The 27,313-nt window shown below is 52.8% G+C and overlaps 11 protein-coding genes across 11 annotated transcripts; 4 read left to right on the forward strand and 7 right to left on the reverse strand.

The window, feature by feature from the left end:
• Window positions 1–352: 352 nt before the first annotated feature.
• On the reverse strand, window positions 353–1,649 carry V1518DRAFT_79611 (ubiquitin-conjugating enzyme/RWD-like protein). The gene is made up of 3 exons (XM_066906678.1): window positions 1,528–1,649; window positions 1,400–1,479; window positions 353–1,348 (listed from the first exon to the last, which is right to left on the reverse strand). Exons 1-3 carry the CDS (start codon window positions 1,552–1,554, stop codon window positions 679–681), a joined length of 777 nt encoding a protein of 258 aa, XP_066758300.1. The 5' UTR covers window positions 1,555–1,649; the 3' UTR covers window positions 353–678.
• V1518DRAFT_420746 (uncharacterized protein) lies at window positions 1,648–4,121 on the reverse strand. The gene has a single exon (XM_066905065.1). It carries the CDS (start codon window positions 3,963–3,965, stop codon window positions 1,689–1,691), a length of 2,277 nt encoding a protein of 758 aa, XP_066758301.1. The 5' UTR covers window positions 3,966–4,121; the 3' UTR covers window positions 1,648–1,688.
• V1518DRAFT_420747 (uncharacterized protein) lies at window positions 4,122–4,878 on the reverse strand (the record flags this gene model as incomplete). Its single annotated transcript, XM_066905066.1, has 1 exon — window positions 4,122–4,878. A coding segment is annotated over exon 1 (339 nt), but the record flags the coding sequence as incomplete, so codon positions are not given.
• Window positions 4,879–4,999: 121 nt separating this feature from the next.
• Window positions 5,000–6,336, reverse strand: V1518DRAFT_420749 (uncharacterized protein). Its single transcript, XM_066905067.1, has one exon. The coding sequence runs from the start codon at window positions 6,257–6,259 to the stop codon at window positions 5,186–5,188; it is 1,074 nt and encodes a 357-aa protein (XP_066758303.1). The 5' UTR covers window positions 6,260–6,336; the 3' UTR covers window positions 5,000–5,185.
• Window positions 6,337–6,533: 197 nt separating this feature from the next.
• Window positions 6,534–8,361, forward strand: V1518DRAFT_420751 (general substrate transporter). Its single transcript, XM_066905068.1, has one exon. The coding sequence runs from the start codon at window positions 6,597–6,599 to the stop codon at window positions 8,307–8,309; it is 1,713 nt and encodes a 570-aa protein (XP_066758304.1). The 5' UTR covers window positions 6,534–6,596; the 3' UTR covers window positions 8,310–8,361.
• Window positions 8,362–8,848: 487 nt separating this feature from the next.
• On the forward strand, window positions 8,849–13,525 carry V1518DRAFT_420752 (ABC-2 type transporter-domain-containing protein). The gene is made up of 4 exons (XM_066905069.1): window positions 8,849–9,401; window positions 9,454–9,613; window positions 9,664–10,970; window positions 11,021–13,525. The coding sequence occupies exons 1-4, from the start codon at window positions 8,931–8,933 to the stop codon at window positions 13,433–13,435; spliced, it is 4,353 nt and encodes a 1,450-aa protein (XP_066758305.1). The 5' UTR covers window positions 8,849–8,930; the 3' UTR covers window positions 13,436–13,525.
• Window positions 13,526–13,957: 432 nt separating this feature from the next.
• On the reverse strand, window positions 13,958–14,554 carry V1518DRAFT_406890 (uncharacterized protein; the record flags this gene model as incomplete). Its single annotated transcript, XM_066901968.1, has 1 exon — window positions 13,958–14,554. One exon carries the CDS (start codon window positions 14,552–14,554, stop codon window positions 13,958–13,960), a length of 597 nt encoding a protein of 198 aa, XP_066758306.1.
• A 4,956-nt stretch (window positions 14,555–19,510) lies between these two features.
• On the reverse strand, window positions 19,511–21,694 carry V1518DRAFT_420762 (3-hydroxybenzoate 6-hydroxylase). The gene is made up of 8 exons (XM_066905070.1): window positions 21,332–21,694; window positions 21,151–21,276; window positions 20,438–21,099; window positions 20,333–20,388; window positions 20,234–20,279; window positions 19,993–20,182; window positions 19,829–19,932; window positions 19,511–19,778 (listed from the first exon to the last, which is right to left on the reverse strand). Exons 1-8 carry the CDS (start codon window positions 21,332–21,334, stop codon window positions 19,679–19,681), a joined length of 1,287 nt encoding a protein of 428 aa, XP_066758307.1. The 5' UTR covers window positions 21,335–21,694; the 3' UTR covers window positions 19,511–19,678.
• A 354-nt stretch (window positions 21,695–22,048) lies between these two features.
• On the forward strand, window positions 22,049–24,879 carry V1518DRAFT_420766 (fungal-specific transcription factor domain-containing protein). The gene is made up of 9 exons (XM_066905071.1): window positions 22,049–22,326; window positions 22,385–22,445; window positions 22,494–23,295; window positions 23,353–23,386; window positions 23,437–23,545; window positions 23,594–23,614; window positions 23,669–24,003; window positions 24,058–24,232; window positions 24,294–24,879. The coding sequence occupies exons 1-9, from the start codon at window positions 22,182–22,184 to the stop codon at window positions 24,643–24,645; spliced, it is 2,034 nt and encodes a 677-aa protein (XP_066758308.1). The 5' UTR covers window positions 22,049–22,181; the 3' UTR covers window positions 24,646–24,879.
• Window positions 24,680–25,908, reverse strand: V1518DRAFT_420768 (Alpha/Beta hydrolase protein). Its single transcript, XM_066905072.1, has one exon. The coding sequence runs from the start codon at window positions 25,742–25,744 to the stop codon at window positions 24,818–24,820; it is 927 nt and encodes a 308-aa protein (XP_066758309.1). The 5' UTR covers window positions 25,745–25,908; the 3' UTR covers window positions 24,680–24,817.
• A 53-nt stretch (window positions 25,909–25,961) lies between these two features.
• On the forward strand, window positions 25,962–27,256 carry V1518DRAFT_434751 (RmlC-like cupin domain-containing protein). Its single transcript, XM_066906253.1, has 2 exons — window positions 25,962–26,329; window positions 26,399–27,256. Exons 1-2 carry the CDS (start codon window positions 26,015–26,017, stop codon window positions 27,140–27,142), a joined length of 1,059 nt encoding a protein of 352 aa, XP_066758310.1. The 5' UTR covers window positions 25,962–26,014; the 3' UTR covers window positions 27,143–27,256.
• The last annotated feature ends 57 nt before the right edge of the window (window positions 27,257–27,313 follow it).

Raw genomic sequence — 27,313 nt, forward strand, 5'->3', positions numbered from 1 at the left:
GACACTTGCCTGGCCCAACCCATCAGGGCGCATAACTTGTTCTGAAGGACATTAGCAATAGTAAGAGCAGATAATGGAGGCATCTCACGAAAGCCAGCAGGCAAAACAACCCGCATCAAGGTGTCATAACTATACTGCAGTGAATGCTGGCAAGAGTCTAAGAGAACACTAGAGAGAACACACACAGAACCTGCAGGAGGATGACAGCAAGCCAGCCTATGCAAGGCCCGTAACTGTCCTGAACTAAATAAGCCATGAGGCAAGCACTGCGAGAGAAGAACAAGCTGAGGATACGTAGACGGCTAGCAGCAATCGCAAGCCAGCCAAGCCAGCTAAGGAGCTATTAACTGCATGACTCTCTATACCTTCGTCAGCTAACGCACCAAACATCTCCGCATGCACTTCCAGATGGAAAAGTCATGCATACCAACATCATGCCGGACAATTGCCCTCGCCAACGCCGTTCTCAAGTAGCGACAGAAGTTCACGAAATCGGTGAACTTGTAGAGCACAAACCGCAACAATAGGGCCAAGTCTCCCTACTGCTCTCCTAATCACCCAATATGTATCAAAACACTTTGAGATTCGCATGCTTTTAGCACAATACAAACAAGAAAAGTGTCTTCCAGACACCTATACACAAAAGAACTCCGCTATTGAAATCTACCCACTTCTTTACTACACACCCGTCCAGCCAGTGCGTACCCGCGCAAACACGACCCACGCAAGCACAGCAACACATGCGCACATCAGTTTGTGTGCGGACATCCACCTCCCAATCCCCACGCGCTGCGGTGGTCTTACTGCCGCAGCGGCGGTGGCCTTGGAGGAAGACGGCGCGGGGAAGTGGTGTTGTACGGATGTAGGTGACGCCGGTGCGCTCTTCGGACTGCTCGTTGCGCTCACCGGCACTGTTGCCGCCGCAGCCGCCGCTGCAGCAGCTCTAACCCTCCTCTGCGCCATTGTCGCGCGATTCCGCGCCGCCTCCTCCGGAAACTCCTCCACAAACTTCCTATTCTGCGTGAGGTTCCACTCATGACTCGCCGCCGCCAGCGCCTTCTTCTCTGTCTCGGTGCTCCTCAACGCTCCCGTCGTTAACTCATCGCTTGTCATAAAACTCAATAATCCGGTCAAAATCGTGCTCACGCTCCACGCTGGGTTCCACGTGCGCGGGTGGTAGTCCGAGATAGACAAGCATAAGCGGGTGTTGGGTTGGAAACGGCCGGAAGGAGTGGCCATCCGGATCGCGGGGGGTTTGTAGGGGTAGTCGGCAGGAAATGTGAGGGTGCCGTGGTATTGCCCGCCTTCGTAGGGGGTTGCGGGCGGGCCGGTGATGAGGTAATGCCATCTGCTATTATCAGCATAGACCGTAGGAGAACCAGAGGAAGAGAAGACGTACACGAGGATGTTCTTGTCGGAGGGGTGTGCGACGACGAACGGTGGCGGGCTCTCCTGCATATGCATGTACTCGCGAGTGAGCTACACAGTTAGCATGGCAAAGATTGTAGGGCACCAAGTCATACACACCCGCTTGTTGGCTGCGCGCGTCGCCATGGTGACTGTGCACGTAGTGGTGAAGGAGCGGTGAGTGTTCGTAGAAAGCGTAGTAGTCCGCCGGAATTCTCCCAGCGCGCATCACGAACCACTACCACCGCCACTTCCATCATGAATTATGAGTTCATTCTACACTACAAGCGCGCGACCAGCGACTCCAAAAAATGACACACCTGCTCTGCACACGCGAGCTCCGTCTCCGCCCGCAGCACACCCGACCACGTACATGCCAGTCGGGTTGTCAAATACATCTTATCCTTCTCCGGCGGCCGATGCGTATTCCTCTTCGATGTCACGATCTTTGTAACATCGTCAATCATTCGTGCCTCCTCTGGCTGTACCGGTGTGCCCTGCGCGTAATTTAACTCGATCGTGCGTATCCACAAAATCAAACACAACACAGACTCTCCCGTGCACAACAAGTCCTCAACAGTTCGTACCCGCGCCCGGCCGAGCAAATACGGCCGCACGTACGCGAGACAACGTGCAAGCGTGCCGGTCACCCGTGCGCTGCGCCGGCACCGGTTCTCGAGCGCTTCCTCTAGGTCCAGCCCGAGGTGCTCGCCCAGCACGACGCGCGAGAGCACGCCCATGCGGCGCGTCGCGGGCAGGTTCAGACGGCGCATCGCGATCATCTGCACCAGTGCCGCAGACAGAGCGCGAACACCTCGCGGTGTCTGCGACGGTTGTGCATCCTTGCCCCCGCCGATGCGCGACACGACACGGTCGACTTGCTCGAATGATAGGGTGCGCAGGTAATCCAGCTCGATGGACGCCGCGGCGGGACGCGAGCCGCCGCCGAACCGCAGCGCGTGGTTCGTGGTCGATAGGTGATGCAGAAGATGTCGTAGTAACAGCGTGGTGGCAAACGTAGACCGCCTGTAATTCACGTTTTCCACGCCGTCGTCCTCCTTCGCAGAGCCAAGTAATACGTCCGCCAGAGCGACGTCGCAGGTCTCCTGCTCTGCGAGCGCCCCGCGCCCGGACACCGCACAAGCGGCAGCCCACTCATGCGGCCCGCGCGCAGTCCACAATGCATCTGCCTCTGGTAATGGCAACCGCTCCGTGCCTATCCTAGGCAGCGGACAAATATCACCATAACTCAAGTACAAAGTGGACATGTATGCGTAAAACCCCCAATACACACGGTGCAAACTCTCCCGCACGACCCAGCCGTGCCAGTCCTGCGCCGACCGCGCGCCCCAGCGCGTAATACCCGCGACACAAGCGCGAACCTGTGCGGGTTGCTCGTCCAGCGCGCGCTCGACCCGCTCGCGCTCGCCGTCCCACGCATCGAGGGACGCACATAGCAGCCGCGCCTGCATCGCGCCCAGCGCCAGCGCCTCGTCCGCGACGTCGCTGCCGCCACGTCCGCCGGCGGCGGCGTAGACTGCGGCGACACACGCGCGGCAGACGTCGCGAAGGGTGCGCGCGCGGTCGTGTTGGCCGACGTGCGAGGCACCGAGCGCAGCAGCTGCGAGTAGTGCCATGGCGCGGCCGGCTGCGGGCGGACTTGTGAGTTCGTCTGCGGAGAGTGACGAAAGGGGGGGTTCGAAGACGGTAAAATGGAGCACCGGAAGAGCAGGCGCGCAGACGCCGCGATAGGTGGCGATGTATGTCGAGAGCTCTGCAGCGGAGTCACTCATAGTCAACGACGCCGTGTCTGCGGAGCCAGTAACTATCGCGACAATAGCGGTAAGAGCAGTGACACAGGCATCGGTAAGCGCGGGATGGTGGAAGTCGTCGAGGAGGGTGTCGTCGGATATGGAGGAGAACGTGCCAGCGGAGGCGATGGAGGAGTAGCCAGAATCGGATGAGTCGTCGGTCTCTAAACCAGAGGCGGAGTTGGAGTCCGAGTCCGCATCGTTAATATCAACATCGCCGTCCTCGTCGACAACAACATGCGCATCCGCACGGGAACCGCCACGGGGTCGACTTCGCCGTCGTCGTTGGATGAGATGGTCGTACTGTGCAAACAGGTCCCGACTGAGCGCGGCAGCACGCACGTCCACGGGAAGCACTGTCTTGGCTGGGGTGTCGAGTGCATCGTCCTCGTCGTCGTCCTCGATGCTGCTATTGCGAGTCTTCTCCGGCGGCGGTGTGGTGTGCGCGCGGGTCGTGGCGTTTAGACTAGTCGGTGCACTCGCAGAAGCACTCCCGTTGCTCTGGTGGTGATATCTGGCCGTCTTGTGCGAGTGATCCGTGGCCCGCTGCGTCTGCGCTGCCGCACAGGTGCGCATATGCCTGACAAGCAAGTCCTTGCGTGTGAAGGCAGTCTCGCAAGACGCGCACTCGTACGGTCGCTCGGCGGTGTGGGAGCGCTCGTGGCGGGTCATGTGCTCCTTACGCTTGAAGGTGGATGCGCAGTGGCGGCACGCAAAGCGCGGGCGCTCGCGCTCTGACGGCGGCATGGTGGGCGGGGGGACGGAGTAGGAGAGGGGGAGGAGGGCCTTGCGGGGTGTCTAGCTTGCTCACGATGGCGGAGAAGGCCCGGAGCACGCCCGGGTGGGGTGCACGTGATGTTTTCCCCGGACGGCCGGAGACACGACACGCGGAGGCAAGATTATGTACAGAGATACAAGCAAGCAGAAGCTGGAAAGTATATTACAGATTAGATTAAGTATTAACGACTATCACATTAGATAAAGAAAATTACAAGACCATGGCGACAACTGCGGCGCTGAAGATGAGAGCACCGGCGAGACCGGCGCGCACGCTGCTGGCGGCGCCCTCAAAGGTGGACGGAGTGGGGGTGCTGGAGGTGGTGGTAGTGTTAGAGGAGGTGGTGTTAGAGGAGGTGGTGGTCGTAGTGGTGATGGGGGACGCGCCGGAAGGAACGAACTTGATCTCCATGGCAATGCCGCCGGAGGGAGCGGAGTCCGGTGAGTAGACAATGGCATAAGAGGAAGTAGAGTAGCTGTAGGGGTCGCTGATGTTCTTCTTGGCATAGAAGCCGGAAGTCGAGCCGTTGACCGAAAGGAGGAGGTCGTCGGTGAGGGTAAACTGCTCGATGTCGCCTAGGTCGACAGCAAACATCAGGATATCGCCGTAGATCTGGACGTAGAAGGGCGCCTGAGTGAGGACCCACGCGAGGAAGGTGGAGTTGTCCGAGGAATAGGTGAGATCCTGACCGTAGTCGCCTAGGAAGAAGTAGTTGATCGCTGCCCCCTCATGGATGGAGGAAAGGTTCAGCGTGTTGACAGTGGCGTCGTCGGAGACAGCCATGAGTGTGCCGTCGTACACCGCCGCGGCAGCGCCAGCGGCGAGGGCAGAGATGGCAGTAAAGACAGTGGAGAAACGCATGTTGATCGAGCGAGTGGAGGACGGTAAGGCCGGAAGTCAGCGGCGATCGGGCTGTCTTATATAGGCCGTGCGGCTATTATTAGCCATCCCAAAGAGAAGCGGCTGCGCGCAGCCGCGCAGCGTCTAGCGCGGAATGACGCTATTTTAGAGCTTAACTTTTTTTAGGTGGCCGGCCCCGGACTAGACTCGCATTTCGTCACTCCACTCGCTTCCACGCGCCGCCTTTGCAGCTCTGTAAGAGGCTGAGAGCCTTGCTGGTCACTGCATTTAGACACCCGCCCGTAGTCGCGCATCGCCGAAGCAATGCGCAGAAAATTCTGAAATAGGATCAGCGCATGTCCAAAACCACGCGGCCGACGACCTCGCCCCGCTCGAGTCTCCGGAACACCTCCGACACCTCGCCTACCGCAGCCACCTCTACGCGCGGAACGACCAGCCCCCGCGCCGCAAAGTCCAGCGCCTCCAGCACGTCGCGTCTGGTCCCCACCAGCGAGCCCACAATGCGCGCGTCGTTCTCGACCATGAACCCTGGCGCGACGTGAATGCGGGTACTCGCGCCGGGGAGCGCAACACACACAACGCAGCCCTGAAAGTGCACATACGCCAGGGCGTCGTTGTACGTCTTCTCCACCGGGGCGAGCACCACCACCCCGTGCGCACCTCCGCCAGTCACCTCCTTCACCTTAGCCACAACGTCCTTCTCCGCCTTGAAGTCCACAAACACCTCCGCACCCAGAGCACGCAGCGCCTCGGCCTTGTCGTTCCCCGTGTCGATCGCCACCACCCGGATCCCAAGCGCAACCGCGTATTGTACTGCAAATGTGCCGAGACCACCGCCTGCGCCCGCAACCGCAAGCCACTGTCCGCCTCTGACGCCGCTCTTCTTGATCGCCTTGTACGCAGTAACGCCACCGCACAGCACCGGTCCGACGACGCTATCCTCGCAAGCGTCCGGAATCGGCACCAAGTAAGACGCGTACAGCGCAATGTACTGCTCGAACGAGCCGTTCGCGTGCGACCCATGGAACCCAGAGTGCGGGCAGAACACCTCGCCGTCCGGCGCACGGCAGCGCTCGCACGCGAAGCACGGGTTGCGAAGGAGCGGCACACCAACGCGCAGCCCAATCGCCGGCGCGTTGGACTTTCCCACCAAATCCGGATGCAGCGCGACAACACGGCCCACACCTTCGTGTCCGGGCACGTCGCACGTCGACTGGAACGGCCAGTGGCCGTTGATCGCAGACACGTCGGAGAAGCACACGCCGGTGTAGGTTATACGCACGAGAACTTGTCCAACCTGCAGCTCCGGCACGGGATATGCGTCGTCCACCGCGAGGCTCCACTCCTTGCCGGTCTTCTTGATCACGACAGCTGTTTGAGTGGTAGGGATATCGATCGTCATGGCGTGTGGTGCTTTCTACAGGTCTGGACTTGACTCGCTTTATGTAGTAGACAAAGTGGGGTGCGCGGAACGACCGGGGGTCCGGTGCGGGGCGCCGCTCGACACGTCTTCCCCACAAACGAACGCGGCGTGCGCCGCACGAGCACGTGCGGGCACTGTCCTCCGGGAGAAGCCGGGTCGTCGGGATACCCCGGGTGCTCAGGAGTAACCCTAACTTGCAGAACCCTAAGCATAAACCCGCGCGGCGCGCTCGGCTTCTTCAACGCTATCGCTATCGCGTACACCTCTTCAATCATCACAACGCGCTCATGCACCCCTTCTTAAACCCCGAGTAAGCATGCCGCCGCCAACTGTCGCAGCTGCGCCCGCAACACTCCCCGATGCGGAGAGCGCAACCCTGCTTCTCCGCGCACACCCCGACGATGAGTACGACTACCCTTCCGACGCGGACACCGACCTCGAGAACGCGAACGAGGATGACGACGATGCCGACGACGCGGAGGCGGATATCGAGGACGTCGAGCCTAATCCATTCATATTCCTGCTCACCGCCCTCACTTCCTTTTCCGGGTTTCTCTTTGGCTACGACACAGGTTATATCTCCGGCGCGCTCGTGGCTGTCGGCATGGACCTCGGCCGTATCCTTAGCCCGTCCGACAAGGAGATCATAACATCCGCGACTTCCTTTGGCGCACTACTGGGCGGCCTCGTGGCGGGTGTGCTCGCCGACGTGGTTGGACGCAAGTGGGTAACTCTCGGCGCGAACGTGGTATTTATCATCGGCGCGCTCACACAGTGCTTCGCACACAGCGTGACGGTCATGGTACGCGGCAGACTCATCATGGGTCTTGGAGTCGGCGTCGCGTCGTTAGTTGCGCCATTATACATCTCTGAAATGGCTCCCGGGCGTCTACGCGGGCGTCTCGTCATCGTCAACATCATCGCCGTCACGGGCGGCCAGGTCGTAGCCTACATCGTCGGCGCCGTGTTGGAGACGCACACAAGCGGCTGGCGTCTACTCGTTGCGCTCGGCACTTTACCCGCGTTTGTGCAGCTTGTTGTATTTGTTTTTATGCCGGAAACGCCACGCTTCCTAGCGCGGGCGGGGCGCCTGCGTGAAGCCGCAGGGGTTATACGCGCCATATATGCGCCGCCACGGAGAAAGGGGCCGCAGTCCCCCGAGGCAGAAGCGCAACACGAACGACTCATCCACCGCAAAGTCAAGTTGCTCAAGCACTTCAACAGCGACCAGCACTCCGAGGGCGCGTCGGTGCTCGCACGGGTTGCAGTGGAATTGCGACAGATTGTCAGCGTGCCCGCGTACAGGCGCTCGCTTATCATCGCGTGCGGCTTGCAGGGCATTCAACAGGTATGTGGGTTCAACGCGATGATGTACTTTTCCGCCACAATCTTCGAGATGGCGGGTTTTGAGCGCCCGGCGGTGGTCTCGCTCGGCATCGCGGGGACAAATCTTGCGTTCACCTTCGTCGCGTTTGGACTGATCGACAGACTCGGTCGGCGCAACACGCTGCTGTATACCATGTGGGCGATGGGTGTTGCACTCATCGCCACCGCCATTGCGCTGACGAAAGTGTTGACGCCTGAAGACGGCACGGACAGGTCCGGCGCGGCGCAGTTTGTGGTGCTCGCGATGGTTGTCTATGTCGCATTCTACGCTACCGGCCTCGGTCCCGTGCCGTGGCAACAGTCGGAGCTCTTTCCCATGAGCGTGCGGGGAGTGGGCACCTCGCTCGCCACTGCTACAAATTGGGCACTCAATCTAGTTGTAAGCAGCACGTTCTTGACGATGATGGAGTACCTTCCCGGCGGCTCAGCATTCGCGGTGTACGCGGCGATGTGCTTCATTGGCGAGACGCTGGTGTACTTTATGTATCCCGAGACGTCCTACCTGACACTGGAGCAGGTGCAGGGTTTGTTTGAGGACGGGTTCGGAGTCGAGAAGAGTATTGCTCTGAGTGCGGCTGCTCGGCGGCGGTACGAGCAGATGCAGGAGGGCGCGGTGGAGAGAGAGACTTCCCGAGCGGAGTGAATGTAGAACTAGAATATAAGCTGATAAATAGAGTAAACACGCTTATCAATTGTCCATGGGCCAAGGCGAGTTCAAAACGTGACGGAGCCGGCGGCGCGCTTAGCCGCGGACTCGAGGTTTATTTATTTTTGCCGGCTTCAACTCGGCGCGTCCGCCCACCAGAGTCCACAGTCCACACACTCGTTTCCTTGCCACCTGGCCGCAGTATTGCGGTCTTTTTTCTTTTGCGAGCGAGCTTCTGTCTTTTGATTAATCATACACGACTGATCCGATCGGCCGCGCACGTTCCTATTGGCCGGCCGGGCTGCCTACCGGGCTGCCTGCCGCGGTGTGGACACTTTTGACCCTCAACACTCTTAGCCCCTGAGGCAGCGCGCCGCATTAGGAGAGGCTGCCGTGCGGCGCTTGCAACCGGTTGCGTACCGGATGCTCGGGCAAGCCCTTGTTTAAGCTGCCAAGGCGCACGGTTCACGAACCGGTTGTGCGGCTCCGCGGGTTCAAGGGTCCTTGGACCGCAGCAATGCGCTCCGTCTGTTCCTCGCTGCTGCCGGCGTATATAAGCCACTATGCCGCCGCAAATTGTCCTCTCCCTGTGCAAACATCCCACGCAAGACCTGCGCCATGACAGTCCCTGCCGCGTCCTCCTCTGACTCCTTCAAGGACGGTTCTGCCTCCCTCGGCGACGCGGAGTCCCAGTCCGACGACCACGTCCACGCCATGGAGCGCCAGGATCTGCATAGGATCATAACCGAGGGGCAGGACCAGCTCGACCGCCTTGTGCGCGTGTTGTCCACCCGCTCTGCAGCCCATGCTGAGGAAGATCTCTCTCCCGAGGATTTTCAGCTTGAAAGGGTGCTCCGGCGTACTATGCAGATGTCCGAGTCGGAAGGCATCCTCACGCGCTCAACGTCGGCGCTGTTCCGTGGGCTGACCACCGTCGGTGTTGACATGGGCACAAAGGCGCTCGTCACCGTCGCCGACATCCTCGCAGGTCCGTTTCGCATTGGGCAGATCTTCAAGGCCAAGAAGAAGCAAACACGCAACCTTATCGAGGATATGGATGGTCTCGTTCGTGCCGGCGAGATGTTGTTGGTGAGTACCGGTTATCACACTCCCAGCAATGTACGCTAACTGAGATGTCTAGGTTCTCGGCCGCCCCGGCTCGGGATGTTCTACCTTCCTCAAGACCGTCGCCGGCGAAATCGACGCCTACGAGGAGGTTCTCGGGAATATCACCTACAACGGTGTCGACCAGAAGACCATCAAGCAGAACTTCAAGGGCGACATTCTCTACTCCCCTGAGCGTGCGCACGCCTTTGTTACTCCTTTACTGTCTCTCCGCTAACATCCGCAGTCGATGTGCACTTCCCCATCCTCAACGTCGACGAAACCCTCTCGTTCGCCGCCGACATCAAAGCCCCCCGCATCCGCGCTGGAAATGTCTCCCGCAAGGAGTATGTCAACGACTTGCGCGACGTGCTGGCCACGGTATTTGGTCTCCGCCACACGTACAACACCAAGGTCGGAAATGACTACATCCGAGGCGTCTCCGGCGGCGAGCGGAAGCGTGTTTCACTTGCCGAGGTCATGGCGTCCAGAGCGAATCTGGTGTGCTGGGATAATTCCACCCGCGGTCTTGACGCTTCCACAGCGCTCGAGTACGCGCAGACACTCCGCACGTCGACAAATTTGCTGAACAACACAGCGCTTGTGGCAATCTACCAGGCCGGCGAAAATATTTACACTCTCTTCGACAAAGTTACCGTGCTCTACCTCGGTCGCCAGATATATTTCGGCCCGGTTGGGGAGGCTCGTGCGTACTTCGAGGAGATGGGATACGTATGTCAGGCACGTCAGACCACGCCTGAGTTCCTCACCTCGATTACCGATCCTAGCGGTCGCTTCGTCCGCGAGGGTTTTGCTGGCCGGGTCCCCGTCACCGCCGATCAGTTTGCCGAGTACTGGAAAAAGTCTCCGCAGCACGCCAAACTTATTGCCGAGATGGACGCATATGAGGCTACCCTTGCGCCTGCAGAAGCGTTATCGTATATGCAGCAGTCGATCAAGCAGGAGAGACCCAAGCACGGCAAGCGTAAGAACTCGCCGTACACGCTGTCGTTCTTGATGCAGCTCAAGATTCTTGTCCGTCGTGGGTTTCAGCGGCAGAAGGGCGATAAGCCGTTCTTAATTTCCTCGCTTGTGTCTGCTATCGCGCAGTCTCTCCTTGTTGGTTCCCTCTTTTATGATATCCCGGACTCTTATGATGGCTCGTTCTCCCGCGGCGGTCTGCTTTTCTTTGCTATGCTGTTCTTCACGGTCCAGTCTGTTGCTGAGATGGCCATGCTTTACCCGCAGCGTCTCATCGTAGAGAAGCAGAAGCGTTTTGGTTTTTATCATCCCGCAGCTGAAGCAATGTCCTACATCGTCACGTCGATGCCTATCAAGGTCGCGTCGATCATTGTCTTTGCCCTCATCTTCTACTTTCTCTCGAATCTCCTGCGCACGGCGGGGCAGTTCTTTTTGTTTTTGCTTTTTGTGTTTACAATCACGTTCACCATGACAACATTCTTTCAGATGATTTCCTCGTTTTCGCCAACTCTGGATGTTGCAAACGCCATCGCTGGTCTTATGCTGATGATAGTCCTCGTCTACGCCGGCTTCGTACGTATCTCCTATTTTTTTGCGTTCCGTGTTGGTACTAACAACCACAGTTTATCCCGAGTCCGTTGATGCATCCGTGGTTCGGCTGGTTACAGTGGCTGAACCCTATACACTATGGCTTCGAGGCGATTCTGGCGAACGACATGCACGGTCGCAAGATGGACTGCACGGCAGAGCTCATTCCCTACGGTGAGGGTTACGATAATCAATCCCTGTCCCACCGTGTTTGCGCCGCGACGGGTAGTAAGCCTGGATACACTTATGTGTTAGGCGATGACTACATTTCTGATTCGTTCTCATTCACCTTCAGCCACGTGTGGCGCAACTTTGGTATTCTCATTGGCTTTGCCATTTTCTTTGTCGCGATGTACGCGCTCGGTACTGAGTTTACGTCGCCTGCGGGTTCCAAGGGTGATGTTCTTGTGTTTCTCCGCGGGCACGGCCCAGAGCGGCTTCCGACCGAGGAAGAGCTCGCGGAGAAGGACAAAGAGGAGATCTCCGCTGAAGCCGCTGAAGCAATGAAAATGAACGAAATTTTCACATGGCAACATCTCAATTACACCGTCACGCTCGACAACGGCGTCGATCGTCAGCTTCTTATGGATGTGCAAGGATATACCAAGCCGGGCACATTGACCGCGCTAATGGGCGAGTCTGGGGCAGGCAAGACTACCTTGCTGAATAACCTAGCCCAGCGGATTAACGTCGGCGTGATTTCTGGCGATGTATTGGTTGACGGAAAACCACTTACTTCGGATTTTAAGCGCAGAACTGGATATGTGCAACAACAGGATATCCACGTCGCAGAGTCCACCGTTCGCGAGTCCCTTCGTTTCGCGGCAGAATTGCGGCAGCCGAGTTCGGTTTCCAAGGAAGAGAAGTACGAGCACGTCGAGCGTGTGATTGATATGCTTGGCATGAATCAATACGCCGAGGCGGTCGTCGGTATCCTCGGAGAGGGTCTCAACGTCGAACAGCGCAAGAAACTTTCTATCGGTGTGGAACTAGCGGCGAAGCCGTCGCTCTTACTCTTCCTCGACGAACCGACTTCCGGTCTCGACTCGCAGTCTGCATGGGCCGTTGTCCAGCTTCTTCGTAAGCTCGCCAACGCAGGGCAGTCTATTCTCTGCACGATCCACCAACCTTCCGCGACGCTGTTCGAGCAATTTGACAAGCTACTCCTTCTCAAGAAGGGCGGGCAGACGGTGTATTTTGGAGATATTGGCAAGAACTCCGCGACGATGATTGACTACTTTGAGAGCCACGGCGCGCCCAAATGTGGCGACGACGAGAACCCGGCGGAGTACATTTTGAACTGCATCGGTGCGGGCGCAACAGCCGCGACGGATCGTGATTGGTATGACATCTGGCGCACCTCTGACAACTTTGTCAAGACATCACAGGAGGTCGATGAGCTTGTCAACGAGCTGCGGGACAAGCCTGTGCGTAACGTGAGCAAGGAGCTCAGCGGCACGTTCGCGGCGACTTGGCCGGTGCAAGTGTTTGTTGTCACGCGGCGCTTGTTTCAGCAGTACTGGCGTGACCCCGCGTATATGATGGCGAAGCTCACGCTCATGCTTTCGTCTGGTCTGTTCATTGGTTTCTCGTTCTGGATGGCGGACTCGTCGATTATGGGCATCGAGAATTTGCTATTCACCGTCATCCTCGCCCTCATTGTCGGCGTGCCGCTCATGAACCAGATCCAACCTCACGTCATTGTGCTTCGCGAGCTTTACGAAGTCCGCGAGAGCGCGTCAAACACTTACCACTGGAGCGTGCTCATGTTATCCACCATACTCGTCGAGATTCCGTATAACCTCACCTTCACATGTTTGTACTACTGTTGCTACTACTGGCCGATTGGATACGACCGCTCTACCGCGCGCTCGGGGTATTTCTACTTCGTTTTCGGCGTGCTGTACATGCTTTACTACACTACGCTCGGTGTCGCCATCACGACGATCTCAGCCGACACCGCGACAGCTAACGTGATCACATCGCTTATCATGAACTTTGTGATGTCTTTCTGTGGTGTGTTCCAGGAACCAAGTCTCATGCCCGGCTTTTGGAAATTTATGTGGCGTGCCTCCCCGTTCACGTATTTCATTGAGGGCATGCTCAGTGATGTGCTGCACGATAAGGAAGTTGTCTGCAGCGACTCGGAACTCAACTTCTTCGACCCACCGGATGGCCAGACGTGCTATGAATACGCAAACAGGTTTATCGAGGAAGCAGGTGGATACATATCGAATCCGAACGCGACAGCTAGCTGCGGATATTGCAAGTGGACCGTCGGCGATGATTTCTTGGAGACGGTGGATATCGACTACGACCGCGACCGTTGGCGCAGTGTAGGCTTGATATTCGTGTACCTAGCGTTCAACGTTGGCATCACTTTTGTCTGTTATTACATCTTCCGTGTCATGAAGTGGGACTTCAAGCTGTTCAAGAAGGTGAAGAAGTAGGCGACTTATATTTGCATTGTACATTTTTTGCTGCTTCATATCGGGTAGGTTTTATAGATAATAGTGTAGGTTTTATAGATAATCGTGCATATTTCTTGAAAATTGCGTCGTGATTGCGAGGGCAAGGCGACATCACGAGATGACGCAGATTCATGCACTTCATGTTTCTGGAGGCGGGGAACTAACACCGAAGAAAACTCTGCGAAGTAAATCCTCCAAATACAGTAACTCAATATGTGCATAAGAGAAATCACGATGTTCGAACATGTACGTTGCATTTCTATCCCAGATATATATATACTTCTATCCGCCAGCCCTATCGGCGACCATGCGGGTCTCTAGATCAAAACAAACACAAAAACATATAGCAATAAAATCCTGATTGTGCGATAAGTACACACTCTATTGTCTGAAAACTCCGAGCGTCGTCTGACGCATTGTACCAAACCGAGCCCGTACGCACTCATTGAGGGCGACAAGTAGGAATTCAACGAGTCGGTGCTGCCCTTGTCATTCCGATCATTAATATCCAGTTGCATTCAAGAGCGTGTAAGAAGAGTTGGTGTAGGAGACTATCGATGCCGACGCGTAGCTGGCGGTGGTGTACGTCACATTCGAGTAGTATGCGGTGGTGGAATTGCTGACCATGGTGGCGGTTGCGTTTGCGTACACGGTGCCCGACATGGCGGCGTATGTCGAGTTTACGTAGTACGGTGTGTAGGTCGAGCTTGCCGAGACCGTCTCGTTCGCGGTAGCAGAAGCGTTGTATTTTGCTGCTACCACGTAGATCGCGTCGGTGGCATCATTCTCGTCCGCCGATGAGGATGAGTCCTTATGGCGCACGGTGAGCCCGACGCCGAGACCGACGGCGATGGCGACAGCGACGAAGAAGAGCGCAGCAAAGTAGACGCGCGGCCGACGGCGCGTGCGAGGGGAGAGGTTTTTCTCACTGTACAGCGTCGGGGAGGAGACAATCATCGGCATGAGGGAGTCATTGTCGGCGGCAGCATAGTAGGACGAGCTGTCGCCGTCATCGTCGCCGACGGAGGTGGAGCGGTGGGCGACCGCGGCGCGGTGACCGGGAGCGTCGTGGAGGGAGCCGTACTTACTACTGGACATGATCAATGAGTGCCTAGAGAGGGGAGAGGAGGGAAGGAGGAGCGGCGAAGGAGGCAGCAGGCCGGCAGGGGCGGCTTGCGCGGCCGTACCGCACGTGTCAGGGACCCTTCGCGTGCGGCACTACTCAGGGGCGCTGCGCCGCCACACAACTGCAAGGGGCTGCCCCGCCTCCAGAATTAATTTTGCAGAAGCATCCCGTGGTCTCAGCGGCCAGTCAGTCTGCCGAATCGATTCAATCTCATTCAATCTCATACAGTACATACAGCAATACCATCACAAAACATCGCGCACACAGCGAACGACTTCAGCAGATAATCCGCGTCACAATGGCGGCAGTAGTGCTCATGCTGGACGCAGTCGAGCTGCTGCTTGAAGTGGTCGTGGTGTCGACTGCATGGTCTAGCAGGCGTTTGTCGGAGGTATCGTCTTCAGTCATCTCCGTCAAGCTGCAAATGCCCGATATGTATGCCACAGGAATGCCCGGATCTGGATCTGAATACGAGTCATCGTCGAGGTTACTATAGATACTGGCCGAATGCAGGTACGTCGTTTGACAAAATATTGACCCTGCCTTGTTAGCCAATAACTCCTTCTGGCTATTCAAACCTGCGGCTTACTAGAGATTGAAAGTGTACTCAGTTTCGTTGCTCAGCTTAGTAAACGTAGTGTCGACAGTGAGAACGGTGTTGTTGTACCCACCATCAGAAACATCATACGACGGCGTGTAGTTTCAATCGCGTTATGGTAGTCATCGCTAGCCGGCATCACATAGATCTGAAACCTTTAATACGAATAGTCGGTACTGCTGGGCCACTGTGGCGACAGCACGCAATGGAACGAAAGCAGACGCCAGACTCTGTCGGTTCGTCCAGCGATATGTCCTGCAAAATATCGCCGCTCTGGTTTAACGTGGCACTCGCATTTGCGTTGGCATTCATCGAAAAATATGCTACCCGGGTAGACGTCATTGAATAGGTACATGTTCACGGAATACTTGACGTCGTTGAATTCAATCGTGTACAGAGACCAGTCTTCCAGGCCGCCACTGTCACTGACTTGGAAGCTTGGTGAGTCGAGAACATAGCTGGTGAGTATACAGAGGTCAATGGTCGTTGTCAGAGACGTGAAAAGTGTCGATGTTAATTTTGTTGACATGCCGGAATATGAGTATGCAGAGGTAACCGGAGATGTCGATGAGGATGTCGTCAAGAGCGTCGTCGAGGAGGAGTAAGCGGTAGTCACTTGAGAATACGAGTCAACGGAGGACGTCGTCACAGAAAATATATAGTAGAATATGTCGAGGCAACAGTTGATACAACGGAACTCACGCTGGTAGTCGGTCCTGCAGGTGACGACGACGGTCCCCTATCAGGCTCCGTCGATTCAGTCCCCGAGCGTCCCACGGACAACCCAACACCAAGCCCAACTGCGAGCGCAATAACTACTACCACTCCGGAAGGCACCAGAACCCACTTCCGACGACGGAGTAGCAGCGTCGTGGCCGCCGCAGCACCAACCGCTCTCTTCTCTCCTGTCAGTCCACCGGAGGATGACACAACTGTAGGCGCATCGTGTGCTGCAACGACTCATAATTGGCTCTTCATATTGATCCGCAGCTGTATTTACCACCATTGGCGCATGCTGTACGACCTCAGGCGCAAACAGAACGACCTCCGACGCGATGGTGGCGGACTCCTCCTCCGTGACTGCCGGTTACTCGATGTCCGTCATATCGTTTCCATGAAATAGCAACAAAGGGGGCAGACCTGACTCTAATTACTCGAAATTCGTAAGCTTGGCTTGAAGCCGTTGAAATATAATAGGTTCAAGAACTGCTAAATGTGCGTACGCACTCGGCTTGCGCCGCTGTTAATTTAGCGAAGTAGGATACCTGTACCCCTCAAGCTGCGTTGGTGTACGAGCTCGGCTACTAGCTAACTTAGTTCCTACAACTACTGAATGATTTTGCTAGCTCACTGTCATAGTACACCAGAGGACATACAGTTAGTGGAAAACTGATTTGATATGGCAAGTTACCGATCAATTAGTGAATATGTGTTATCGAACATTTGTTGAGGATGTCCGGCTTATACATTTTATTCCTTGACAGTCTCCCAGACGCTTCTGTCATCCATTCCGAACAGCATATTGTAGCAGATTCAAAGGGCAGAAATGATTGAAACTCTGCTTTCCTGACTTGACAATGATGGCTTAGTTCGACTGGACTGCGTACTACATACGCGGCAGGATGTTGTGCGCGATGTCGAAGGGCTTTTATCATTATAAATCGAGGTCTGTCTGCATACGTCTCAACAGCTTGCATTATGCACCGCATCTCGCCCTCTTCGACATGGAAGGGTTGCTTTACGACCGAGAGCAGACACTGAGCATGTCGTAGGCATGCTCGGAAAATCCGGTCGCTCTCAGCTCCTGAAAATCCGCGAATTCACCAGCCGTTGAACGTGCGGCGCTTAGTTGCGGAAATTAGTTTGCCATTGCTGCACTACATCACTTGGCAGAAGAGGCTTGAATTTTGGCGCAACTCGGATCGTTCCACTTCTATCGATGGATGTTGGTAAACCAGGAGCAATCCGACTAGCCTCTAGTTCAGCCAAATTAATCTGTGGCTGAGACCATCATCCGTGTGCAACCTCTAGCTCGACACGGACTTAAATCACGATGCGCCCTTATTCTCTAACTTTGGGATAACGCTCAGGCAGGTGTTCTTTACATGCCGCTGGACCACCACACTTATTACCGCGACTGCATTGTCATTCTCTCGCTGGAACACAAGATTCTTATTCTAGGGCTAGCCAACGTATCGATTGAGGGCAACTTGATGATTCTGCTCAAGGCTACTTCTAGGCCGCAGCCGAGCCCCATCCGTCTATCAGTATGTCTTGGATTCATATTGCTTCGTGGTCAACCCAAAGCCGCTGATATAGTTTGTCACTCAGCCATACCTAACAAATATGGCCAATATGGCGGCAAAAAACCCAAAACCGATGACAGGTTGTTGTGAAAGCTATCATGGGTACCAACGCGATGGTCATGGCTAGTCCAGTTTACAGCCATCAATTGCGAGGAACCTTGGAGGCAATAATCATTACCATTCTCAGTATCTTCACAGACATCTTGGATGCTAACCGAATTCAGGCTAAGGAGAAGTAGAGAGATCCCAGCTTCAAAAATATATTTGTTGAACCTCGAAAGCTCAGAGCACGCGTCCCTGGCTGAATTACTGTGGCCGGCTGTAGAGAAGTTCTTACCGAGCAATGGACATAGCTCTGCAATAATGAAAACACTCACATATATGCTCTGCATGTTAAAATCATTGACCAGGCTGTCTTCCCTGGTTGTGCTTATGTTGGTGCTATCCTGCTCAGCTACTCTGTCGCTACAAAGCGTGTCAGACAGCTGCGCGACCGCATGACAAGCCAAATTGGCAGACCCTATAACGAAGCAAAACATCTAAGTGCAAAGGATGAAGATCCTTTTCGTTACTGCCGGCTGCTGGAGCTTGAATTCTGCGAGGGACAACCATGTTGTTCTCATCATTTGCAGCGCCTATGGCACGTTTGCCACTAACAAAGCGGGAAGCTCTGCTTGGTTATGTGAAGCTGGCTTGACCGTCAGCTGCTTGAGTATGACAGTAAGTATATGGACGACGTGCGTGACGAGTTTGCTCCAGAACGAGTAAAGTTCTCTACGGTATAGGCGGAGTTCGACTAATGGAACAATTTGTGGGCGTATCTCTTGGATTGGCCGAGTCTCCACACATACCTTGCCGAAAAACCTTGAACAAACTACAATTGCCAAATTACATATAAAGCATGTCAAGAAGCGAGAGCTGAGAACATGCCAATTAGCGGTAGGGTATTAAATATATCTGTTAAGTTAGCATGCACTGGAGCTAACTGAACACTAAGGATTCAACGGCACTGCAATAGTTTTTGGCTCACGTACCCATCGATTTTGTCTGGTGAAGATGGCAATGTGAGATATGAGTCATTAATTCTTCATTGAAGCGAATTGACTGAAAAATAGAAGAATGATATTTCTATCTGCAAGTGTGAATGCTGCTAATTTGACGATTTGCTGCTGCTGAAGTCCAATTCGCGACTGGAGCTCACGCGTGGTACGATTTAGTCCTCCTCGCTCTTCAGTGTTAATTTTTCTGCACTGCAGGAATGTCAAGTTACTGTAAAACAATTAGCTCCATAGTTATATATCAATTTATAGTTCTGGCGTAATTTAGAGTGATTACACTTCTGTAAGGTGAAGTCATGTACAGTGGCACATCATCACAAGAACTAGTAACTAGTATTATTTTAACGTTTCGTAATAGTACGGTGCACTAATTGAAAATAATATTCTACGGCACCTTTGAAAGAATCTTGCGAGGAGCCCATATGATCAATGCCACTACCCCGACTGAGCGATATGCTCCTTGCCCCCGTAACGCCGACTGCATGATCACTAGCACAATACTATCTACTGATAGGGACTGTAGGGTTAATGAATAGCACTACTTCAAAGGAATGCAGTACGGTCATGACTGCGCCAGTTCCTTCATCGCTGCATTAGTGACTTGATAGGACAAGTCCTCTAGCTAGTGTTACTGATGCCTCAATTAATCCATTTACTCTTTGTACAGACACAGAGATTTGCCATATACAATTACTTCCTTACTTTCGCCCGTAATTCTCTTTATACTGGGTGCATAACTTGCATACCGAACTGCGCAAACCCCTTGGCCAGACTCCGCGCAACAGCCATGAACAATTACAGAGAGACTAAGCCCGCATCGTAAAGGTGCAATGTTTGGACTCGTTCCATAGGGCCTTTGCCCGTAATAGAATGTGGTACCGTTCAAACCCTAGAATGCAAATTCCAAGCTTTTGTATCCACGAAAGTCGCAGCAGTAACGTATAGCTCTACACGAGAAGAAGCATGTTTTCTGACGAAGACTTCTGGTTTATTTAGAATTTTATCTCACTATATATGAAGCACACTTGCAGTTAAAATAATAGTAAAACAAAAACAATAAAGGTAACTACTAGTCTTCTCAAGTTGGTACAAATTTCGTATGTCGTAAACTGAACTTTCTGCTGTGCCAAATAGCTACGACAGAAACTCTTCGTTCTTGGCTTTATGAACTGCTTTCTCTGCTTCTTCTATGGCATCGTAACCATAGAGCCAGGGCTGGACAATGGGACACGTCCTAACAATTTGTAAATAAAATATTAAAACACATATAAGCTAATAACTTACCATCTGCTAGGGAATGCACCAGTGATTTGTTTATCAAGCTGAGAAAGGAAAATAGCGTCTCGAGCCTGTTGCTGCAGTCCGTCTGGCATATGAAAATCATCTCTCTAGTAAGACATTAGGAGCCTGTTTGTAGAACATACGGCCAAAGCCCCATTCTCCCCTACCTGTCTAAATGTTTCACGCACAACGGTCTCACTTCTGGCATGTCGAAGTTCCTCATATAGACGTAGAGCTTTCGGAAGCTCTTCTTTCGTAGTGAAGTGCTTCAAAATTGTTCCTAGCGCTGCACCGTCTTCCAACGATGAGTTGGCACCCTGTGCCAAGTAAGGGAGCATCGGGTGGCAAGAGTCTCCACTGCATCCGCGTCAGTACATGTAGAATATGGTCAATACGGTGTAGACTCACATCATCAAAAAGTTAACCTCGTTCGTCCAGGAAGGTAGCTCATCTCCTATACAAAATCATTAGGTCATCAGAACCCAACTGATGTATTCGATAACTTACGGTGCATGAGCTTCCACTTCTCAACTTTAGTTACATGATGCAAAAACTGCTGAAAGCTAGACTGTATGTTAATATTAAACCAAACTGGTTGGGGACGAGACGTACACTGGGTCCCATTCGGCGAAGAGTTGTTTCATCTCGTCAACGTTGCCAGCTTGCTTTGAAACTCCCGCTGGTAGATCGTCGGGTACAAGAAGAACTATATTGTACATTTCTCCACTTCGTAGAGAATATCCAACCGCATGTGCACTAGCGCCAATCCAAAAGTGAACTTCCGGCTCGCTAATCCAACGGCGCAACGCAGGATCTTTCACTTGATCAAGAGTTAGGACAATGCGGTAGGCCAAGTCGCCAGTAGGCTTCGGACTATCGGCAGCTCCTAAAAAGCATTCACGAGTGCGGGACCACAAGCCATCGGCTCCCACAATAAGATCTGCGGAGTATTGAACACCAGAGATTGTGGTAACGACTGGGCCTGAAAAATCGACGGAACTCACGCGTTCATTCATATGAAATTTCACGCCTAGCTCAACTGCGCGACTGTAAAGCGCCTTCTGCAAGTCCACTCGATGAAGATCGATGAACGGATGACCATACTTCTCTCGAATATTCTTGTCAAAGTTCTTCTCGCGGGCGAGCAATGTGCCATCATATCGATGAACTGTTAGTACAGTTGGTTCAGCTGCTGCCTTCCACAACGATTCGTCCACAGACCAGACTTTCAAAAGCCGAGAGCCGTTTGGCGTTATCTGAAGCCCTGCCCCAACCTGAACAGTAGTTAATTCTGCCATATCTCCAAATTGAGACGGAAATCATACCTCTGCCAATTCTTTGACGCCTTCTAAAACCGTAACCGAGTGGCCAGCAAGCGCACACGATATTGCAGCACCGAGCCCTGCCATTCCTGCACCCACGACAATAACCTCCAGAACTTGATTGAAAGTCTGAAAACAGCAGGTAAGCGGCACAGCAGCACGATAATTGACGACGTTCACGTACCATCTATGCAATACTCCGACGCCGAATTATGTAATAGTATCGTCTGCAGAGCAATCAACGGACGGAAATATACACAGTCGGTACACTGGTGCTACGCATCATTTACTGTATGGCCCTCGGCTCAGATTTAATACAGCACGCTGACAATCGTTCGAGTCAAACTAGAGGGGAAGGATATCACGGAATCTCGGAGTACGCTAAGATTGTCGCTCGGAAATTCCGAGTAGATTGCCGAGCAAGAAGTCACCTGCCTCGTTGGATTCCGCTGCAACCTCGTTCTCGTTCTAAATCTTCGGCTAGTGCGAGTCCTACGAGGAGCCCTATCGTTGTAGAAGAACACGTCAACGAGCTGCTCTGTCGAGCATGCACGCGAGAATTTAGAATTCTGCCTACGAAGCATTTGGCTCTGGCAGTTTACATCAATCGCAATATTTGAATGTTCGCAAATATGATCTATTCGTGCGGCTAAGGGCTCAAATTTCAGTAATAGGTGCTATGTGGGCCTTGGAAATCGAAGTTTGTACTGTTGTGTCTGCTGATTCAGTTGCGTGAACAGTGTCCTATATTGTAACCAATGATATGACATATGACTTTGCCATGGTCTTGCATGACGACATTGGCAGCGGCAGTGGCCGGGTAAACGCGGGGTCATGCACGTGACAAATTGATGCGGCTAGAGCTAAGCGGCAATTCGAGAAATGCGGGGAAGGTGGGAGAGTGCATTCGGTCGCCGAGCACTGCGCTCCCGGCTGGCTGAACTTGTCTACCAATTAACAATCACTGCAGTTGGCCTGGACATGTTGTTCGTATAGCATCCGAACCGAGAAGTCGGCGTGCATCCATCAACGTCATGGATATTCCGAGCCAGCACCGAAAGGCGGCGCTGGAACGCGCTGAGAAGAAGCTACGCCGGCCACGCGCATCTCAAGCCTGTGAGAGATGCCGCGTTAAAAAATACAAGTGTGACGAAGAGGTTCCGTGTTCTCACTGCAAGAGTAAGTGTTTGGTGTTTGGTGACAAGCCATGACAGACTGAGCTGACACTGATAAACAGGACACAATGCCTTATGCGCGTATCAGAGATCGTCAGCCTATCATGGCCGAAGCGACCAGAGGCGAGTCCACGTGAATACAACTCAGATTATGATTACTAATAATCTCAGCTATATACAAGCACTCGAAAACAAAGTAATGGAACTCACAACATTACTAAACGAATCTAAATCCCAGGAATCGACAAATCATGCCAACGGTGCCGCTCCATTAGAACCAAGAATACGACGCAAATCATTCTCGCCAGTACATTCAGTCGAAGAATACACAATGAGTCCTGACAGATTACCCGTACCGCAGAAGCATGGTTCACTAAGTCGACTGTCGCATGATGTGATGGAAGACGACCCGGAAGTTGAAGCAACAGTTGGAAGCGCGCACTCGGATAGCATCGAGTTCCACGGATGCACATCGTCAATATCTGTACTGGATTCTGTTCAGAAGCGGCACGCAAAGAGACGAGCAAATGGAACCGAAGATCCAAGCAGTACGGGAAGCCCCTCAGCCTTGATATCAACTCTACACAACTCAGCATTTCTCAGCCACACCGGGGTAGCCGACGATGAAGGAAACATGCAAGAGCACCGGTACTATTTTCGCCAGGCACACATTTTCATTGAAGGATACTTTGACAGTTTACACATAGTGCACCCTTTCATCGACAAGAAATATTTTCTATCCCGTGCCCAGGAGCTTTGGTTTCGACATGACATCAAGCCCGCGCCTACATTTGTGGCTCTCTATCTGTCTCTGTTATCACTCGGAGCCTTGATACGTGTTTGGGATGAACCAGAGATTGATGGGATGAGTCGTTTCGAATGGAGTAGAAAATTGTTCAAAGAAGCAGAGATGCACTTAAATTCTCGACGCTTTCAGAATGATCTTGACACGGTGCACTGTCTATTTCTTATGGTGAGACAGCACAACGAACAAAGTACCAACAGACTGGATATTGACACAATTTACCAGACGAAAATATGTCAAAATGAATTAATTCCTCATCGTCAGTGTCATCTGAACTTGAGTTTGTGGATACAGCTAACTTCAGTATAGTGGCATATATGTATTTGGGAAGTGCAATCCGTACTTGCCTATCTGCCGGTTTCAATCGCGAACCCCTAAATGGCAAAAAGCTGAGAGGAGAAACTGGCTCGACTTGGTGGTATGCTAGATTTGGAAACGTGGTGATCTCATTACTAACTTGCTATAGGAGCTTGTATTCCTTGGACATGTGAGTATTAATAGTGCTCAAGTTGACTCGATTCAAGGCTCATATCTACTATAGAGAGATGAGTTTCTCGCTCGGACGACCAGACACTCTTGGGTTTGATGAATATCATAATCGATATCTCCCAAAGCCGGATGATACAGAATATGCGATAATCCCGTGCATGGTAGAATTGGCACGAATAACTCGCAAAGTAGCAGTCACCATATACCATTCAACAGCGCCGATACAGCAGAGGTTGGAAACTGCTCTCGCAATTGAAAAGGAATTAAATTGCTGGGTGGCCAACTTGCCATTAACGATTCGGCCCGTCCTAGGTGACGATAGTATGTCAATAGGTTGTCTGAGAGAGCCTGAATGGCATCGGCGGCAGAGACTTGTGCTGAGTATTCGTACGCTACTTTTGCAAATTATTTTTTCTTCACGGGATATTTAACTCGTTCTAGGGTACCATAACGTGCGAATGCTATTGTTTAGGCCATTTTTGGCCCAATCAAGTGATAACCTGAGCGATGCTCTAGTTGATCTTGCGGACGGGGTGAACAAATGTGCAGAGTCTGCGCAACAAACTATCAGAATGATATATGACAACTACAGAACACAGTCATATTTTCGCACATGGTACTATGTCCCCTTTATCAAGATTCCATAGTTCTGGAAACTCAAGCTGATGATACTATAGGTGGTATAATACTACATACGTTTTATTTGCGTCTTCGATTCTTCTGCTCCTTCTAGGCTCAATTGATCCAGTGATGCTCTCACAAAGAACTACCCTGATTAATTCAGTAGAGCTTGCTGTGGAAATTTTTAAAGCCATGGACGAGTCTTTTGTAGCCAAAAAATTGGCTGAACTGATCAGCAACAATCTGATGGATGCGAAGGAATCAAATACCGAAACTATCGTATTTGTCGATCAGACGATTCCGAACTGGACAATGCAAATTACAGGCTTGGTACGTGTAGCATCAGTATTTTTTTTTGAATCCGTATTAATAGCTGCTGATACAGAATCCGGAGTTCGATATTTCTGACTCATGGTTTCAGGGCCTCAACATTTTTGATGACTTGAATTGTGTATTGACTGAGAATATCGAATCTAATGAGGGTCGAACAATGGAATGATACATGGCGGTGAATAGTCTTTTGGAAGTGGAGATGATAACTATATCTTATGTTAAACCACGATGCCAAATATATGCTCGTTCAGGAGCAATTCCTCATCCATTCGTGTGCTATGACTCCCCACCTCTCCTCTTTCTCTATTGCCGTACCGACTCCGAGTACTGGGCTGATGTGGTTGTGACCATCGATGAGCTCAAATTTGAAACTGTTCATGGCCGACTTATCCTGCGCAATCGACTTGCAGATTTCAGTAAAATCAGTCGTAGGCTCAATAATCTCGTCCTCGGGATCCAGAGAGCAGACCATAACAAGCATCGGCACAGGGAGTGCCCGACCAGACTTGTGCCAAGCGCGGATGAGGCTGAGTGGTGCATTTACTTCGACGTCAGATCCGAAATATGCGCGCAATATATCAGCTCGATCAGCTAACGCGTTGCGGAAAGAGTATGGAACGGAGACGAGAACTGCACCTTTCACACCACCAGATGCGCGGATGAAGGTCGACCGTTCGGTCTTCATTTCGTCGGCGAGAAGAAATGTAGACACATGCACGCCACCAGCGGAATTTCCCATGAGATAGATACTGCGAGAGGAGCCAAATTTGATTTCTGTCCAGTGCAAGGCTGCTGCAACATCTTCACCGCCACTAGGAAATTTGGCTTCAGGAACGAGTCTGTAATCTGGTATGATTGTGATATATCCCAGATGGCTGAAAAAATGGCCCAAATTCGCATATACTAACCCGTCGGGAACCGACTCGATAATGCGGTCGCCACGCACGAGACCACCTCCGTAGAAAAATATCAGAATAGGTGCCGAAGACAGATCACTCGAGGCAGTCGGATAGTAAACATCCAGAACCTGACGGCGATTAGAGCCGTAAAAATATGTCTCTTTCCTAGTCGCCAAAATAGCTTTGGCGTTGGTGATGATGAGAGATGTGTATATTTGCGTGGTGCTGCGAACCAGACTCAAAATTTCCGTGCCGAGGGCCGGTAGTTGTTCCATCTTTTGATATTCGACTATCTGGCCGTCTTACTATGGGTGTAGAGGCCAGCTTATTGTAGTCGGATGACGACAATAAATGCATCTTGCAAGGTTCCAGATACATCCGTCTCACATATATCTGGTATGTGGGGAAGTATTTCCGCTTCTCGGATAATCCCGACTCGGAACACTTCCGAGCCGCAGCAGCGACCCACGGAGCACATCCTATATTTTAACAGTATATCTCAAGAGAAATTTGTTTCGATATGCGACTGATACTCTGCAACGACGATGATTGCAAGTTCTATTCCTCGTCTTCTGACGCCGCCAGGCAAGGCCGGTCAACCATATGTGACCTCGCTGTATGACGGCGAGATGTTCTACATTCCGCTTTCGCTGTCCAACACACGATTACTAGTGACAGGTGACGAGACAGAGAACGCATTTGCGATTGTGGGTTCTGGTGGCACAGCATCGGCACCTATCGGCTTCCATTTTCACAGAGAGGCGCACGATGTGTTTTTGTGCCTGCAGGGACAGATGAACGTTTGGGCGGCGAATCAATGCCGGACGATGAACCCCGGTGATTTTGCAAGCGTCCCTCCGGTAAGGAAGGCTAAATCCTATCTGCAGTTTTGAGGTTTGCAATGTTTTACTTACCATGTGTCATTATAGACGGTTGTTCACCAGTATCAGATTATCTCTCAACATACCGAGTTTATTGGGCTTATCGTACCTGGCAACTGGATCGACTTCTTCCGATTTGTTGGTGAACCCTACGCAGGATGCTTGTTTCCGACAAGTGATGCGCGCAACCCCATGGAAACCATTGTGCCGAAGATCATCGCCGCGTCGGAGAAGTTCGACATGGTGCCAGTGCGTGACCACCCTTTCGTGGCGCCACAGCCATGGAAGGAGGGCGAAGACATTTCGATCCCAGATGGTGTCGAGCCGTACTTCTTACGCGCATACAGCGGACAGAAGTGGATTCTTGGTGGCATTCTTGATCGCCCGTTGATCACGGAGACTCAATCAAATGGACGGTTTTCGATTGCGAGTATCCAGGGATCAGTGAAGCACAAGAGCCTGCTGCGCCAGGCGAGCGCTATCAAATTTGACAAGGTGCACCACTGCATTCTTGTTGTGGAGGGCCGTCTAGACCTGGAGATTGAAGGCACCAAGGTGGTTGTGGCGGCGCAAGAGCTTGCGTACATCCCGAGTAAGACGGCGTTTAGCCTCGGCTTCGGGAGCTCGCACGCGCAGGCGTACATCTTCGCCAACGGCGGGGGAATCGAAAAAATCATCCGCACTCTGGGTACGACGTACGAGCCTCACACCATTCCGGACGAGCCGGTGGGCGAGCACACTGTGGAGATGCTGCGTGCGCTTGGACAGGAACAAGGCTTCACGATAGTGTAGTAGTCGGGCAAATTGAACGTGTGCGGGGTTGGCGCACAGGGTTGGCGCGTAGCCAAAGCAAGCTAAACCAACAGTAGTTAAGTCAAAGTTTATTGACTCTAGATACGTTGCCATGTGAAATTCGGAGACAAGCACGTGCTAAGTCCAATCCCAACAAGCCCGAGTGGATCA

This window comes from Limtongia smithiae, assembly GCF_038497785.1.
Source record: "Limtongia smithiae strain NRRL Y-17922 unplaced genomic scaffold V1518scaffold_10, whole genome shotgun sequence".
Lineage (NCBI taxonomy): Eukaryota > Fungi > Ascomycota > Lipomycetes > Lipomycetales > Lipomycetaceae > Limtongia > Limtongia smithiae.

Excerpts from the sequence above, each read along its gene's own strand:
- V1518DRAFT_79611 (XM_066906678.1), bottom strand. The coding sequence starts at position 1,554 with ATGGCGACGCGCGCAGCCAACAAGCGG. Across the intron at positions 1,480-1,527 it reads CGCGCGCAGCCAACAAGCGG|CTCACTCGCGAGTACATGCA; the intron begins GTGTGTATGACT and ends CTAACTGTGTAG. Across the intron at positions 1,349-1,399 it reads TCCGACAAGAACATCCTCGT|ATGGCATTACCTCATCACCG; the intron begins GTACGTCTTCTC and ends TGATAATAGCAG.
- V1518DRAFT_420746 (XM_066905065.1), bottom strand. The coding sequence starts at position 3,965 with ATGCCGCCGTCAGAGCGCGAGCGCCCGCGCTTTGCGTGCCGCCACTGC.
- V1518DRAFT_420749 (XM_066905067.1), bottom strand. The coding sequence starts at position 6,259 with ATGACGATCGATATCCCTACCACTCAAACAGCTGTCGTGATCAAGAAG.
- V1518DRAFT_420751 (XM_066905068.1), top strand. The coding sequence starts at position 6,597 with ATGCCGCCGCCAACTGTCGCAGCTGCGCCCGCAACACTCCCCGATGCG.
- V1518DRAFT_420752 (XM_066905069.1), top strand. The coding sequence starts at position 8,931 with ATGACAGTCCCTGCCGCGTCCTCCTCTGACTCCTTCAAGGACGGTTCT. Across the intron at positions 9,402-9,453 it reads GTGCCGGCGAGATGTTGTTG|GTTCTCGGCCGCCCCGGCTC; the intron begins GTGAGTACCGGT and ends TGAGATGTCTAG. Across the intron at positions 9,614-9,663 it reads CATTCTCTACTCCCCTGAGC|TCGATGTGCACTTCCCCATC; the intron begins GTGCGCACGCCT and ends TAACATCCGCAG.
- V1518DRAFT_420762 (XM_066905070.1), bottom strand. Across the intron at positions 20,280-20,332 it reads GAAGTGGAAGCTCATGCACC|GAGATGAGCTACCTTCCTGG; the intron begins GTAAGTTATCGA and ends GATTTTGTATAG. Across the intron at positions 19,933-19,992 it reads TGCGTGAAACATTTAGACAG|AGAGATGATTTTCATATGCC; the intron begins GTAGGGGAGAAT and ends ATGTCTTACTAG.
- V1518DRAFT_420766 (XM_066905071.1), top strand. The coding sequence starts at position 22,182 with ATGGATATTCCGAGCCAGCACCGAAAGGCGGCGCTGGAACGCGCTGAG. Across the intron at positions 23,387-23,436 it reads AAATGAATTAATTCCTCATC|TGGCATATATGTATTTGGGA; the intron begins GTCAGTGTCATC and ends ACTTCAGTATAG. Across the intron at positions 23,615-23,668 it reads AGCTTGTATTCCTTGGACAT|AGAGATGAGTTTCTCGCTCG; the intron begins GTGAGTATTAAT and ends TATCTACTATAG.
- V1518DRAFT_420768 (XM_066905072.1), bottom strand. The coding sequence starts at position 25,744 with ATGGAACAACTACCGGCCCTCGGCACGGAAATTTTGAGTCTGGTTCGC.
- V1518DRAFT_434751 (XM_066906253.1), top strand. The coding sequence starts at position 26,015 with ATGATTGCAAGTTCTATTCCTCGTCTTCTGACGCCGCCAGGCAAGGCC. Across the intron at positions 26,330-26,398 it reads ATTTTGCAAGCGTCCCTCCG|ACGGTTGTTCACCAGTATCA; the intron begins GTAAGGAAGGCT and ends GTGTCATTATAG.